General features: G+C 37.0%; 1 protein-coding gene across 5 annotated transcripts in view; it reads right to left on the bottom strand.

Annotated features, from left to right (window-relative positions):
• Window positions 1-9,923: 9,923 nt before the first annotated feature.
• The window catches only part of LOC123536261 (zinc finger protein 76-like), a 171,850-nt gene continuing 164,342 nt past the window's right edge, over window positions 9,924-17,431 (bottom strand). For all 5 annotated transcript variants that reach the window (XM_045319261.2, XM_045319263.2, XM_045319260.2 and 2 more), the window contains one exon: window positions 9,924-16,903. In XM_045319261.2, the coding sequence (XP_045175196.1) occupies window positions 16,700-16,903 (204 nt within the window). In that variant the 3' untranslated portion in view covers window positions 9,924-16,699. The remainder of the gene's footprint in view (window positions 16,904-17,431) is intronic.

Below are 17,431 nucleotides of genomic sequence, written 5' to 3' on the forward strand. Positions count from 1 at the left end.
GTTTGTTTTGGGTTTAATGCCGTTTTTCAACAGTATTTCAGTCATGTAACGGCGGGCAGTTAACCCAACCAGTGTTCCTGGATTCTGTACCAGTACAAACCTGTTCTCCGCAAGTAACTGCCAACTTCCCAAATGAATCAGAGGTGGAGGACTAATGATTTCAGACACAATGCCGTTTATCAAATAGTCATGGAGAAACATACGCCCCGCCCGAGGATCGAACTCACGACCCCGCGATCCGTAGACCGACGCTCTACCTACTGAGCTAAGCGGGCGGGCTTCTGTACTTTTGATCAAGTGATTCAAAAATCAATAGGGGTCATCTACTCTACATGTCCAATCATCCTAAGTTTCAACATTCTGGGTCAAGTGGTACTCAAGTTATTGATCAGAAAGTGGTTTCCATGTTCAGGCCCCTGTGACCTTGACAGGTGATTTTTTAATTTATTTCTTTTTAAAATGAGATCTCACCTTAGAAAAAGCAGGCTATAAATGTATCATACTAAAATTACATAGATAAAAGACCTTTCAGAATAGTTCTTAAACTAAAAGTAATCATAAAAGAATACTTACAATGAAATTAAAGTGTTTTAATTCAGTTAAAAAATATATAAGTAACTACTACTGTCTCCAGTATCAGCACACATCATGATCTTCAGGTTGCACTCAGTCATTTTTCAACTGTAGACAAGAGATCACAGAGTGGTCTTGGTGCCCACCAATGTGCCATTTTTGAGTGTTCCAAATTTCAAGACTTATTGACTAGCTCAAGGTCAAATTTCATTTCAAATTCGAAAGCTGTAGCTTGAGAAATGTGAAAGTAGGTCACTAGTCTATGCAATTTTACCTGCATCTGGTTAAATGATCGTTTTTTAGTTTTCTTCAATTTTTCTACATTGGTACTTAAATAAGAAATGTATACTTGAAAATATATCTTATGTATACCTATACCATGTCGCAAAATATTTAAAACATTATTTTCACTGTATACTCATGTGTCATGTATATGATTTGAGTTAATAAAGTTGTGTTCTGTTCTGCTATGTTTCCTATTCTCTTTGCATTTTTTTGGGTAAAATCACATGACAGATCTATGCTTGACACGTAGGTAGCATTTCGATAATGAAATAACAACATGACAAAATTTTTCATGAAAACTTAAATTATACACCACCAGTATAATTTGGGGTCTCTTTTTCAGCTACTAGTATTTTTTCAGTTGGTGTGCTTGACTGATACTATTTTTCTTGCATCAAACATGACCCCATTTTTTTTAAATTTTTATTTAGCACTGATAATATTCTTCAAGAAAATGTAGGTTACAGACATTTAAAATGGGTCCTGATTTGTGCTGCGGCCATTTAAAATAGATCAATTTTATATAGAATAAAGAACAACAACTATTTAGTGTGTTATAACCTTTTAAAGTAAACAACTCGAAGGCATGTAAGGTATCTTATTGTATGTAAAATACATTGCACGAGTGAAATAATGCTCATTTGGCCCTTGTTTTACGTGCAAATGTGCGAAAGATGCTTGTGAAGTTTGAAGGTCCTTGGTGCAGTGGTTCGCGAGTAAAGTGCCTTCATGCAAAACGTTAACGTTGTGACGAACGAACGAACGAACTAACTAACGAACGAACAGATGGACAGTTGAAAACTAATATTGCTTCTTTCGGGGGCATAAAAAGAAAGAAACTTGAATATTTTTTTCTGATATATATCTCTTCATAAAATTGATTGAGCCTGTTCTTGGACGGTAGTGGAAATGGATGCTACCATCCACGCCGTCTAGTTAAACTCACTCATACACTATCACTTCGTAATATGACGCGAAATATGGCGTCAAAAATGCTGACTTGCAGCTTTTCTCTCTTGGAAACATGAAGGCAATCTACTACCTGCATAATATCTTTACCCGCTAGGTAGGGAATAATCAGTCCACTTTCTAACGTGACTATTCCTTTCATTTTTATTTCAGTCTGATAGTCCAACTTGTGACGTAATTATAACCTTCGTTTTATTTCAGTCTGGAATTATGTCCAGCTCTAGGCGGACCGGTGGTCTAGCGGTAACACGCTTGACTGTCAATCAAGAGGTCCAGGGTTCGAGTTCCGGTCCAGGCATTGGAAGTTTCTGAGATGCTCTGGAGTGTCTCCCACCTAACTAAGAGGCCTTTACTGGTTCTTCCTGGGAGAGACGGCTTTGCGTGAATCAATGCTATACACTGGACACTCATTCTGTCCCTGTGGTCAGGCCGCTCAGAGTCTGAAGTAGAGGATGAATTTCGCGCCCTGTGTGGCTGCATTTCTATATGTAAAGCGCATTTGAACGTGTTTACAAAAATAATAATAACAATGATAATAATGATAATAACCCTGCCATATCTAAAATCTGATTAATCATTAGTGATTAAAATTGAGGAGCTCTATCTTTCCACATACCCGTCCGCTTAGCTTAGTCAGTAGGGAGAGCTTCGGTCTACGAATCGCGGGGTCGTAGGTTCGATCCTCGGGCTGGGCGAATGTTCTCCGTGACGATTTAATAAAAGAAGTTGTATCTGAAATCATTAGTCCTCCACCTCTTTTTCATGAGGGGAAGTTGGCAGGTACTTGCGGAGAACAGGTTATAGAAACCGGCGGCTATTTAGATCAATTTCAAGGACAAAGTTCTTTGTACACAAAACTATGCATGTGCATCAAGTTTGAAGGCTGTAGTTCGAGAAATTTGAAAGTAGGTCACTAGGTCAATCTTAAGGTCAAAGTTTATTTCGGTACACAAAACTATGCAAGTGGTCCAAATTTGAACGCTGTAGCTTGAGAAATGTGAAAATAGGTCACTAGGTCAAAATCAAGGTTAAATTACACTTCAGAACACAAATCTATGCATGTGGTCCAAATTTAAAGCCTGTACCTTCAAAAATGTGAAAGTAGGTCACTAGGTCAATGTCAAGGTCAAAGTTTGTTTCGGTACACAATCCTATGCATGTGGTCTAAATTTGAAGGCTGTAGCTACAGAAATGTGAAAGTAGGTCACTAGGTCAATCTTAAGGTCAAAGTTTATTTCGGTACACAAAACTATGCAAGTGGTCCAAATTTGAAGGCTGTAGCTCGAGAAATGTGAAAGTAGGTCACTAGGTCAAAATCAAGGTCAAATTTTATTTCGGAACACAGAACTATGCATGTGGTCCAAATTTGAAGCCTGTACCTTCAAAAATGTGAAAGTAGGTCACTAGGTCAATGTAAAGGTCAAAGTTTGTTTCGGTACACAAAACTATGCATGTGATCCAAATTTGAAGGCTGTAGCTTGAGAAATGTGAAAGTAGGTCACTAGGTCAAAATCAAGGTCAAATTTCATTTCGGAACACAAAACTATGCATGTGGTCCAAATTTGAGCCTGTACCTTCAAAAATGTGAAAGTAGGTCACTAGGTCAATGTCAAGGTCAAAGTTTTTTTCAGTGCACAAAACTATGCATGTGGTCCAAATTTGAAGGCTGTAGCTACAGAAATGTGAAAGTAGGTCACTAGGTCAAAATCAAGGTCAACTCATGTCAAGGTTCATCTTGCCGCTCAAAACCATACATGTGGTCCAAATTTGAATGTTGTAGGTTATTGACAAGAAGATTTTAAAAGCTTTTCCCTATATAAGTCTATATGAACCATGTGACCCCCAGGGCGGGACCATATTTGACCCTAGCGGGATAATTTGAATAAACTTGGTAAAGAACCACTAGATGATGCTACATTACAAATGCCAAAGCCCTAGGCTTTGTGGTTTGGACAAGAAGATTTTAAAAGTTTTTCCCTATATAAGTCTATGTAAACCATGTGACCCCCGGGGCGGGGCCACATTTGACCCTAGGGGGATAATTTGAACAATCTTAGTAGAAGACCACTAGATGATCTCACATACAAAATATCAAAGCCCTAGGCCCTGTGATTTTGAATAAGAGGTTTTTCAAAAATTTTCCCTATATAAGTCTATATAAACCATGTGACCCCTGGGGCGGGGCCATATTAGACCCCAGGGAAAGAATTTGAATCATCTTGGTTGAGGACCACTAGATGATGCTTCATACCAAATATCAAAGCCCTAGGCTCTGTGGTTTTGGACAAAAAGATTTTCATAGTTTTTCCCTGTATAAATCTATGTAAATTATAGAAATAAACAAAGGGCCATAACTCACTAAACAATTGTTGAACCAGTCTGATTTTCAGGGGGACACAACTAGGGTACCAATACATCATTCTGACAAAGTTTGGTCAAAATCCCCCCAGTAGTTTCTGAGGAGAGGCGATAACGAGAAATTGTTAACGGACGGAGGGAATGACGGACGGACCATGGACGCAGAGTGAGCTAATTAATTAATGTAATATGCCTCATAATACAACATGCATGTTTTGGTGTAACAGTTTATATACTTTCTGGTCCTTTGGGATCATGGAGTCAATTCAACATATGTGTAATAGAGTTCTGCTTAAGCCGGTGCTAGTAGAGAGGTGTTGCACATTTCATTACCTCTCATGAACAGACTCAATCAAACCGAGTCCGCTGTTTTTACGAATTATATTGTCAAAAATGCAAATATTGAAAATTGAAATTTTTCAAACTTAGTCTGAATTGTCTTAAATGATTTCATTGGAGTCTTCTGAAGCTGCTATTTTATATTTATCCGAGAAGAAATCGTACGCCAGTACGTGAATATATGAGGACGAAAACACTGTGAATTTACCGGCAATTAACGGCGAACTTGTTTAAAATAATGTTTCTTTCAAATTAATTATACCCTTGAATGATATGTGAGTCACAAACATTAACTAGAATGTAAAATTAAATCAAACTGTTGTTTGTATTTTCGGGAAACAGGTACGAATTTTTCGCCCCCTCAGTTACCGCTGTAATTATTTTCCCCAAGTCGTGCAAATAAAAATTATTTACGTGAATATTAGGAAAGGATCTTTCTCTATGAAAAACTAGAAAATGCTTTTGTAAAAAAGCGCATGTCTCCCCCAATGCAAAGTCCTATAGGCAAGAAGTCAATAGGGGTCAGGAGCGAAAATCAAAGAGACACTGATGGTTGGCTGCAATAGGGATCATCTACTTGGCATGTCCAGTCATCCCTCTAAATTTCAACACTCTTGGCCTAGTGATTCTCAAGTCACTGTTCAGGCTCCTGTGACCTTGACCTTTGATTAAGTGACCTCAAAATAAATAGGGGTCATCTACTCTGCATGTCCAATCATCCTATTAAGTTTCAACATTGTAGGTCAAGTGGTTCTCAAGTTATTACCAAAAAATGATTTTACATGAACAGGCCACTGTGACCTTGACCTTTAATTGACTGACCCCAAAATCAATAGGGGTCATCTACTCTGCATGTTCAATCATCCTATGAAGTTTCAACATTCTGGGTCAAGTTGTTCTCAAGTTATTGATTGGAACTGGTTATCAATGTTCAGGCCCCTGTGACCTTGACCTTTAACGGAGTGACCCCAAAAACAATAGGGGTCATTTACTCTGCATGAACAATCATCCTATGAAGTTTCAACATTCTGGTTCGAGAGGTTCTCAAGTTATTGATTGGATATGGTTTTCCATGTTCAGGCCCCTGTGGCCTTGACCTTTAACGAAGTGACCCCAAAATCGATAGGGGTCATCTACTCTGCATGACCAATCATCCTATGAAGTTTCATCATTCTGGGTTAAGTGGTTCTCAAGTTACTGACCGGAAATGGTTTTCAATGTCCAGGCCCCTGTGACCTTGACCTTTAATGGAGTGACCCAAAAATGGATAGGGGTCATCTACTTTGCATGTACAATCATCCTATGAAGTTTCAACATTCTGGGTCAAGTGGTTCTCTAGTTACTGATCGGAAATGGTTTTCCATGTTCAGGCCCCTGTGACCTTGACCTTTGACTGAGTGACCCCAAAATCAATAGGGGTCATCTACTCTTCATGACCAATCATCCTATGAAGTTTCAACATTCTGGGTCAAGTGGCTCTCGAGTTATTGATTGGAAATGGTTTTCAATGTTCAGGACCCTGTGACCTTGACCGTTGACGGAGTGACCCCAAAATCAATAGGGGTCATCTACTCTTCATGACCAATCATCGTATGAAGTTTCAACATTCTGGGTCAAGTGGTTCTCTAGTTATTGATCAGAAATGGTTTTCAATGTTCAGGCCCCTGTGACCTTGACCTTTGACAGAGTGACCCCAAAAACAATAGGGGTCGTCTACTCCAGCAGCCCTACAACCCTATAAAGTTTGAAGGTTCTAGGTCAAATGGTTCTCCAGTTGTTGCTCGGAAATGAAGTGTGACGTACGGACGGACGGACGGACGGACAGGGCAAAAACAATATGTCTCCTGGGGGAGACATAATAAATAAGACAGCACCTCTTCTGTTGATTTCATGTTTCCATTTCTCCGCTATAAAATTTCAACAGACACACGGGTGCAATTTTATCATTCATTCTAACACGATCCGATTCATTTTCCTATTAAACAAAGAAGGCCGAAAACAGTGAATTATTATACAACAATTCACTGTTCTGACGTCACAATTATTACGTCATAGCGCCAAACGGCATAGCGGCGCGTTGCAAAAGAACCGATTGAAAACAGGCAAATATTTAATGAATGCCGTCAAGGATGTACTTTAAAGTCCGTGGAAACGTGTTAGAATCGAAATAATATATCTCAGTTAGTGATTTGCTCTTGAATAAAATCATCGTTTGTCGTTCAGATGCGTATTATTATATCACTCGGGCTGGGCCCTCGTGATATAATTCCTTCGAATCTGAACTCCAAACAATGATTTATTCAGCGACAAATCAATAAATGAGATATATTATTTCTTAAATATGGTACACACTGTGATGGTTAGATGTTTTCTGATCATGTGACCAAAACAAGCTTTTTAGTGTTGTTACAATTATAAAATTTCGATTAACTTTTCTAGCAGGAATTGAGTTTTAATTCAAATTGTTTACAAATGACCCATCTTGGTTTTTATGCCGATTATAGATCTACACGGATGGTACTGAAGTATTTTTGTAGGTTAGTTATAGTTTATTTTGGTCACGTGATAAAGAACTGTTTTGGTCATGTGATCAAAGCAAGCATGCTCATTTTCATACGCTTTGTTTTTATTATAAAATATAGATTACGACAAATATGTACTTAAGCAATATATTTTTGATAAAGTTGAATCTCAGAAGCTTTCTGAAAGTTAAACAGACTTGAATTTACGTAAAATCTATGAAGGACATGGAACTACTTGTTGTTCGGTTTCGGATAAGAGTTTTGACCGTAAATTTGTGGTATCGTAAATCTGTGGGCACGCTTCGCTGCCCACAATAAAATTGCATGCAAGAAATCGAGAAATGCATGCTGCAGACAAAAGTCCTTTTTGGCGCATGTAAAATTTATGAAAAACGTGACAGTTGTTTTCATTGGAGTACAGCGCCTACGCGGGCCAATCAAAATTGTCGTTACATATTGATGATATGCGAGATGCGCTGCAAACGGCATATGTGATAAATAGAGTCGATTGTGTTTGTTGGCGATCGTTTGATTTTTCAAGCTTTGTTGAATGATGACAACCTACCCCCACCCCCCACACATACACATTTTGACCTGGATTTAGACAATTTGGAAAAACGATCCCGGCCGCGATGAAAAATCCTAAACTTCCGGAGTGGTCCGGAAAATTTTCACCCTTGTACATATACGGAAAAGTGAGCATGACCCCTGGCAGCCATGTTTTTTAAGGAATTAAAATAATTTGAACAATCTTGGTATAGGGTTACGCAAGGACCATTTGTGTAAACTTATTTTAAAATCAGGCTAGCAGTTTCCCACAAGAATGAAGTTTCCACTATATACATATAGGGAAAAGTGACCATGCCCTCTGATGGCCATGTTTTTTTGATGATTCAAAATAATTTTAACAATCTTGGTTGAGGGTCACACAAGGACCATTTGTGTAAAATTATTTGAAAATTAGGCCAGCACACAGGAAGTTTTTTTTAATTTCCACCATATACATATAGGTAAAAATGACCACATCCCCTTGGGGCCATGTTTTTTGACGAATTGGTATTATTTGAATAACCTTGGTAGATGGTGACATAAGGACCATTTGTGTTAAAATATATTTCAAAATTGGACCATCTGTTAAGGAGATTTGTTTGAAGATTTTTCTATTTTTAGCTCTGGTGGCCCCTATGTGCAACCAAGTGGAACCGTTTGAACAACGTTGGTAGACGACCATCCACTTCAGTGGTTTTGGAGGAGGTGTCTTTTAAACACAAATGTTGATGACGGACGGACGCACGACCGACAGCGTGATCACTATACCTCAACATGAGCACTTTGTGCTTAGGTGAGCTAAACAAGAGGGCCATGAAGGCCCTATATCACTCACCTGACCTATTGACCTAAAGATCATCAAGATAGTTTCATTAAGATATGGTCATAAATGTGGCCTCTAAAGTGTTAACTAACTTTTCCTTTGATTTGACCTGGTGACCTAGTTTTTGACCCAATATGACTCAGATACGAACTTGACCTAAAGATTATCAAGATTAACATTCTGACTAAGTTTCATGAAGATACAGTCATAAATGTGGCCTCTAGAGTGTTAACAAGCTTTTCCTTTGATTTGACCCAGTGACCTAGTTTTTGACCCAACCTGACCCAGATTTGAGCATGACCTATAGATCATCAAGATTAACATTCTGACCAAGTTTCAAGATATAGTTATAAATGTGGCCTCTAGAGTGTTAACTAGCTTTTCCTTTGATTTGACCTAGTAACCTTGTTTTTGACCCTACATGACCCAGATTCTAACTGGACTTTGAGATCATCATGAGTAACATTCTGACCAAGTTTCATGAAGATACAGTCATAAATGTGGCCTCTACAGTGTTAACAAGCTTTTCCTTTGATTTGACCTGGTGACCTAGTTTTTGACCCCAGATGACCCAATATCGAACTCATTCAAGATTTTATTGAGGGTAACATTCTGACCAAGTTTCATTAAGATTGGGCCAAAATTGTGACCTCTAGAGTGTTAACAAGCTTTTCCTTTGATTTGACCTGGTGACCTAGTTTTTAACCTCAGATGACCCAAAATCGAACTTGTCCAAGATTTTATTGAGGGTAACATTCTGACCAAGTTTCATTAAGATTTGGTCAAAATTGTGACCTCTAAGAGTGTTAACAAGCTTTTCCTTTAATTTTACCCGGTGACCTAGTTTTTGACCCCAGATGACCCAATATCAAACTCATCCAAGATTCTATTAAGGGTAACATTCTGACCAAGTTTATAAAATTGGGCCAAAATTGTGACCTCTAGAGTGTTAACAAGCTTTTCCTTTGATTTGACCTGGTGACCTAGTTTTTGAACCCAGATGACCCAATATTAAATTTTTATGAGGGTAACATTCTGACCAAGTTTCATTAAGACTAGGCCAAAATTGCGACCTCTAGAGTGTTAACAGTCAAATTGTTGACGACGGACGGACGACGAACACAGGGCGATCACAAAAGCTCACCTTGAGCACTTTGTGCTCAGGTGAGCTAAAAATCATGCTGATCTTTCCCATCAAGACAAAAAATTTGAATCAAAATGTAACTGGCAGTTGCTAAAGGCTGCACACTGCAGCAACTGTGTCATAAAATTCTTCACCAAAAGTAATATAAGTATCGTACAATAATGCGGAAGTCTTGAGAAAGGTTTGCTGTTACCATCATATTGCTACATTAGAATAGTCTATTTTGGTCTTTCGGTTCCGATTCATTCTGATTAATTGAATCAGAGAGAGATCAGAACTGGATAGATTAATCGATTCTGCTTCAGCTGTCTGATTCTCATCACTAATTATAAGCCTTTAACATGAAAAGAATACAAAATGATAACTAGTAAACAATTTTAATAAAATTCTGCATGGTAACAATCTATAAATTAAGACAAATGTATTACAGCAAATATTTTTTCATATGAACGTTATAGTCTCTTTACTTTTGGGTCTTTACAAATCAATGTATTTAACATCTCAAAAGATAAACTTTGTTTAGCATGTATTTAATACACTTATGTATATTGAAGTTTACCAAACTGGAACACTGTAGTGCAATGGTCTGTCAAAGAACTGCATTATCTGAGGAGCAATGATTACACAGAAAATAACATACAAACACAACTTCAACAAAATACATTAGAAAGGCCAATGATTAAACAAAATGAATTTTTAGTTACAGAAATAAAAATGTATATTGTTCAATGCCCTACTATTGTAATGACGTCTTCTTCCAAGCATTGAAGATCAATCCAGTGGTTCAGGAAAAGAAGTCAATTAAAGGTTTCCTATTTTACACTCTGGCAGCCCCTCAGTTCTCTGCAGGCCTTTTTCTGCCTATCTCATTGGTCTATTAGACCCTTTCCCAACGCAAAACATGAATATTTTTTCCAATTCCCCCAAAAAATCCCAAACCAGAGCTGTAATCTGCGTCATGAATAATCCAGCATTTGGCAACTATTAAAGTACCATACTACGGGTGCCTGATTTTAGCTTGGCAACTCATTCAGAATGTTCCTCTACTACCACAAGAACTTTATATAGGGGAGTTAATCGCTACAACAAAACAAAATGTAACACAATTCGAAATATTACAGAGATAAATTAAAAAATATTCACGCCAAGTGTACGCAAACCATGCTGTCCTTTTGGGAAAAGATACATGTACTTTCTCCCTCTGATATCTTTTGGTATAGACACTGAAACCTGTATCAGAGAATACATACATTTGTCAAGTCTCCCAAGTTCAGGGATATAGAGCTTTTGACTTCGATTTGGAAGTCTAGACCCAAACCCTTCTACTTGTCATCCTAAGTCTTGGTCAGAAAATGTTCATACCTGTCAGGGTCCCATGCAAAATTATGACTACAGAAAAATGCTTTACATTTCTTAATGCATTAACCACCACTTTTTGGCAACAAAATCAAAGTCCAAAATAATGATTTTGTCAATAGATTTTCCCAATTTGGCCATTTTTATGGCTAAAAATTCCGAATTTTCTAAGATTTTTTTTCACAAAACAGGCAGAAAAAGTCCTGTTCTGTTCATGCCAGGATGTTACCAGCCAACTTGAGTGAAATTTTAGCCAGTATTTTCTGAGAAGTAGATCTTTGAATAAATAATTTGTTGACAACAGATGGTGGACCTACCAACAGCTCACCCTGAACCTTTGAATCAGACAGGCTGAATGTAAGGGACATAATTAATAAGTGAATGAAGTAATGCCATACAATACAAAGTTCCCTACTGGAAGGCTCCTAATTTTCACTACTGCAGTATAACATAATGAACTGATATCTGTCAATGATGTATAAACAATATTGTACTATATATTTGGATTAAAATTTGCATATACAAAAACCTCCAGTTGTTGATTGTTCCATAACATCTATAATGCCAAAATGTCACAATATATGCCCGTCATTGCAAATTTCTTTACACTAGCACCTATATTTTCATATGGATTTTTTTGGCCAATTATAAGAAAGTTATAATATAAGTACAACAAATCCTAAAAAAAATCTATATAATATAAGTCCACACAAAACTCTTTACCAGGTAGAGATATATCAAAATACACCTACAAATTGGATGTAACATGCATGTTGTACCACAGAAAAGTGGTCTCCATTTTTCCGTACAGCCAGTAATAACAAGAGCTGTCCGTAAGACAGCGCGCTCGACTTTTCTCAGTGCTTGACTCTGAATTTGAGCTTTGCCAGTAAAAAAAAAACAAGAGGGCCAAGATGGCCCTAGGTCGCTCACCTAAGAAACACACATAACAGTGTAAAACATGTTTGACCTAGTGATTTCATGGAAACAAATATTCTGACCAATTTTCATTAATATTGGACAAAAAAATTGGTCTCTTGCGATAAAACAAGCATTTTCTTAGATATGACCTAGTTTTTGACCCTAGATGACCCATGTTCAAACTCGACCTAGATTTTATCAAGGCAATCATTCTGACCAAAATTCATGAAGATCAATTGAAAAATACAGCCTCTATCCCATACACAAGTTTTTTCTTTGATTTGACCAAATGACCTAGTTTTTGACCTCAGATGACCCATATTCAAATTCGACCTAGATTTCATTAAGGCAATCATCCTGACCAAATTTCATAAAAATCAATTGAAAAAAACAGTCTCTATCGCATACACAAGATTTTTCTTTAATTTGACCTAGTGACCTAGTTTTTGACCTCAGATAACCCATATTTAAACTCGACCTAGATTTCATCAAGGCAATCACTCTGACCAAATTTCATGAAGATCAATTGAAAAATACATCCTCTATTGCATAAACAATGTTTTTCTTCGATTTAACCTAGTGACCTAGTTTTTGATCCCAGATGACCCATTTTAGAACTCGGCCTAGATTTTATCAAGGTAATCATTCTGACTAAATTTCATGAAGATCAGTTGAAAAATACAGCCTCTATTGCATACACAAGGTTTTTCTTCGATTTGACCTTGTGACCTAGTTTTTGACCCCAGATGACCCATTTTCGAACTCGGCCTAGATTTCATCAAGGTAATCATTCTGACCAAAATTCATGAAGATCAATTGAAAAATACCGCCTCTAACGCATACACAAGGTTTTTCTTTGATTTGACCTAGTGACCTAGTTTTTGACCCGAGATGACCCATTTTCGAACTCGGCCTAGATTACATCAAGGTTATCATTCTGACCAATATTCATGAAGAATAATTGAAAAATACAGCCTCTATTGCATACACAAGGTTTTTCTTTGATTTGACCTAGTGACCTAGTTTTTGACCCGAGATGACCCATTTTCAAACTCGGCCTAGATTTTATCAAGGCAATCATTCTGACCAAAATTCATGAAGATCAATTGAAAAATACAGCCTCTATCCCATACACAAGTTTTTTCTTTGATTTGACCAAGTGACCTAGTTTTTGACCTCAGATGACCCATATTCAAATTCGACCTAGATTTCATTAAGGCAATCATCCTGACCAAATTTCATAAAAATCAATTGAAAAAAACAGTCTCTATCGCATACACAAGATTTTTCTTTAATTTGACCTAGTGACCTAGTTTTTGACCTCAGATAACCCATATTTAAACTCGACCTAGATTTCATCAAGGCAATCACTCTGACCAAATTTCATGAAGATCAATTGAAAAATACATCCTCTATTGCATACACAATGTTTTTCTTCGATTTAACCTAGTGACCTAGTTTTTGATCCCAGATGACCCATTTTAGAACTCGGCCTAGATTTTATCAAGGTAATCATTCTGACTAAATTTCATGAAGATCAGTTGAAAAATACAGCCTCTATTGCATACACAAGGTTTTTCTTCGATTTGACCTTGTGACCTAGTTTTTGACCCCAGATGACCCATTTTCGAACTCGGCCTAGATTTCATCAAGGTAATCATTCTGACCAAAATTCATGAAGATCAATTGAAAAATACCGCCTCTAAGGCATACACAAGGTTTTTCTTTGATTTGACCTAGTGACCTAGTTTTTGACCCGAGATGACCCATTTTCGAACTCGGCCTAGATTACATCAAGGTTATCATTCTGACCAATATTCATGAAGAATAATTGAAAAATACAGCCTCTATCGCATACACAAGGTTTTTCTTTGATTTGACCTAGTGACCTAGTTTTTGACCCGAGATGACCCATTTTCAAACTCGGCCTAGATTTCATCAAGGTTATCATTCTGACCAACATTCATGAAGATTAATTGGAAAATACAGCCTCTATCGCATACACAAGCTAAATGTTGACAGACGACAGACGCCAGACGCCGGACATTGAGCGATCAGAAAAACTCACCTGAGCATTGCTCAGGTGAGCTAAAAATCCAAGTTAAAAAGGGGCATAACTCTGTTAAAATTAAAATTATAGTTATGAGAATTGTGTCTCCTGGTGTAGACTTTGATAGTAAATAACTATTTTCAGTTTCAAGTCAAAAGCTTTAATAGTAACAGAGATAGTTGACTTTATTAAATATTTTATCCAAAAAAATCTAAGTTAAAAGGGGCATAATTCTGTCAAAAATTCAAATCAGAGTTATGGGGACTGTTTCTCCTGGTGTAGACTTTGATGGTAAATAAGTATTTTAAGTTTCAAGTCAAAAGCTTTGATAGTAACAGAGATATTTGACTTTATCAAAACCTTTAACTAAAAATTCTAAGTTAAAAAGGAGCATAATTCTAGCAAAATTCAAACCAGAGTTATAGGGATTGTGTCTCCTGGTGTAGATTTTGATAGTAAATAACTGTTTTGAGTTTCAAGTCAAAAGCTTTAATAGTAACAGAGATATTTGACTTTATCAAAAATTTTAACAAAGTTTCTAAGTTAAAAAGGGGCATAATTCTGTCAAAATTCAATTCAGTGTTATGGGGATTGTTTCTCCTGGTGTAGACTTTGATAGTAAATAAGTATTTTAAGTTTCAAGTCAATAGCTTTGATAGTAACAGAGACATTTGACTTTATCAAAAACTTTAACCAAAAATTCTAAGTTAAAAAGGGGCATAATTCTGTCAAAATTCAAATCAGAGTTATGGGGATTGTTTCTCCTGGTGTAGACTTTGATAGTAAATAAGTATTTTAAGTTTCAAGTCAATAGCTTTGATAGTAACAGAGATATTTGACTTTATCAAAACCTTTAACTAAAAATTCTAAGTTAAAAAGGGGCATAATTCTGTCAAAATTCAAACCAGAGTTATAGGAATTGTGTCTCCTGGTGTAGATTTTGATAGTAAATAACTGTTTTGAGTTTCAAGTCAAAAGCTTTAATAGTAACAGAGATATTTGACTTCATCAAAAATTTTAACAAAGTTTCTAAGTTAAAAAGGGGCATAATTCTGTCAAAATTCAATTCAGTGTTATGGGGATTGTTTCTCCTGGTGTAGACTTTGATAGTAAATAAGTATTTTAAGTTTCAAGTCAATAGCTTTGATAGTAACAGAGACATTTGACTTTATCAAAAACTTTAACCAAAAATTCTAAGTTAAAAAGGGGCATAATTCTGTCAAAATTCAAATCAGAGTTATGGGGATTGTTTCTCCTGGTGTAGACTTTGATAGTAAATAAGTATTTTAAGTTTCAAGTCAATAGCTTTGATAGTAACAGAGATATTTGACTTTATCAAAAACTTTAACCAACGCCGACGCCGGGGTGAGTGCAATACCTCTACATTTTCTTCGAAAAGTCGAGCTAAAAAAGTTACAATATAAGCTATTAATAGAAAAACAAATGGAAGTAATTCTAAAAACAAAGGTGTCTCATGGTGTTGAACATTTGTGACAAGTTACATCAAAACCCAACCATGCATGAAAAAGAAATGCTACGGACAAAGTCATTCTTGAATTTGACCTTTGACTTCTAAGTGTGACCTTGACCTTAGGCCTAGGGACCTGGTTCTTGTGCGTGACAATCTGTCGCAAGGTGGTGTACATTTGTGCCAAGTTATATCAAAATGCCTCCATGCATGAAGAAGAAATGCTCCAGACAAAGTCATGCTTGTATCTGACCTTTGGCCTCTAAGTGTGACCTTGACCTTAGACCTTGTTCTTGTGCATGACACTCCACCTCATAGCGGTGAACATTTGTGCCAATTAATATTAAAATCCCTCTACGGATTGTTGAGTTACAGACTGAACAGGAAAAAAGCCCTTTTGGCCTTTGACTTCAAAGTGTGACCTTGACCTTTCAGCTAAGGGCGCAGGTTATGAAAGAAGGGAATATTTGTGCCAACTGATATTTAAGATATTTTAAATCCTGTCCCGGACAGGAAAAAAAATCCTATTGACCTTTGATCTCCAAATGTTACTTTGACCTTTAAGCTAGGGTTCTGGGTGTTGTGCATGACAAGTAATATTGTAATCCCTTGATGGATGACAGAGTTCTGGACAGGACAGGACAGGAAAAAAATCCTGTTGACTTTGATCTCCAGTTGTGACCTTGACCTTTGAGCTAGGGGTCTGGGTTTTACACATGACAAGTCGTCTCATCATGGGGAACATTTGTGCCAAGTAATATTAAAATCTGTTGATGAATGACAGAGTTATGGACCGGACACAAAACTGACCCTGTTCATGCTGTTAACATTTGACTGCCAAGTGTGACCTTGACCTTTGAGCTAGGGGTCTGAAAGTTGTGCACGACACATCGTCTTATTATGAGGTACATTTGTGCCAGGTAATATTAAAATCCATTCATGGATGGCAGAGTTATGGACCGGATAGGAAAAAAGCCCTGTTGACCTTTGACCTCCAACTGTGACCTTGACCTTTGAACCAGGGTCCGGGTTTTACGCATGAAACGTAGTCTCATCATGGGGAACATTAAATTTTGTGCCAAGTAATATTAAAATCCCTTCACGAATGACAAGAGTTATGGACCGGACACGAAATTGCAGACGGAATGACGGAACAGCGCATTCATATAGTTCACGAAACTAGTTTTCAACCAGTAGGGGACTAATAAACCTCCTTTTTTCTGAGTGAGTATAAAATTATGCCATACTGCATCATCCATGAAATAAATTTTGAAATTACAGTCTTGTTGGTTTTGATATATTGGAATATATGTAGAATGCTTGCTGCAAAACACACTTAACACTATTCATTTCCTATATCAGTCACATCCCCAGAAGTTACTGTTACTATGGGATTATTTTTCGCTTCAGATTCTGTGGTTATTTCTGTTACCATTGTAACAATATTGTCAGTATTCTGAGCTGTATTTATATCATCTGAGGTCAAGGTTGTTGTCAGAAGAGACTGCGGATCACTATCACTTTCCAACTGGTGTTTTGCAATTTGCTGAAAGAAAATAAATGTTCTTATTTGACTTTTTATTTTAACAGTTTGGTTTTCATTAAGTTCAAAAGCCTCAGCTCCATGAGGCTTTAAGGATTCTTTATTTTTTTATAGAAATTAATTTTTCAGGTCTCACTGACACTGATATTTGGCACACTGACCTCAAATCAACTGGGGTCATCAACTGATCAGAGAAATTCACTATACAAAGTTTAGCGAGCATGACCTCAAAGCATTCTTGAGTTACTATTCTAAAACTGTTTTTTTTTTTCCATTTGGAGATCACTGTGATCTTGATCTTATGACCCACAAAACAATCGAGGTCAACAGCTGACCGAATGCAATCATTCTATAAAATTAAGAGCTGGAGGCCCAAGTGTCCTCCTCTTTCTGATCAAAAACCATTTTAAGTGTCCAAGCCACTGTGAACTCACATTATGACTTCCCTGAGAAACAATAGGGGTTACAAACTGACCACAGGCAATCATCCTATTAAGTTTGAAAGCTGCAGGCCCTGTCATTTTTGGATAA

The sequence above is a fragment of the Mercenaria mercenaria genome, chromosome 17 (genome assembly GCF_021730395.1).
Source record: "Mercenaria mercenaria strain notata chromosome 17, MADL_Memer_1, whole genome shotgun sequence".
Taxonomy (NCBI): domain Eukaryota; kingdom Metazoa; phylum Mollusca; class Bivalvia; order Venerida; family Veneridae; genus Mercenaria; species Mercenaria mercenaria.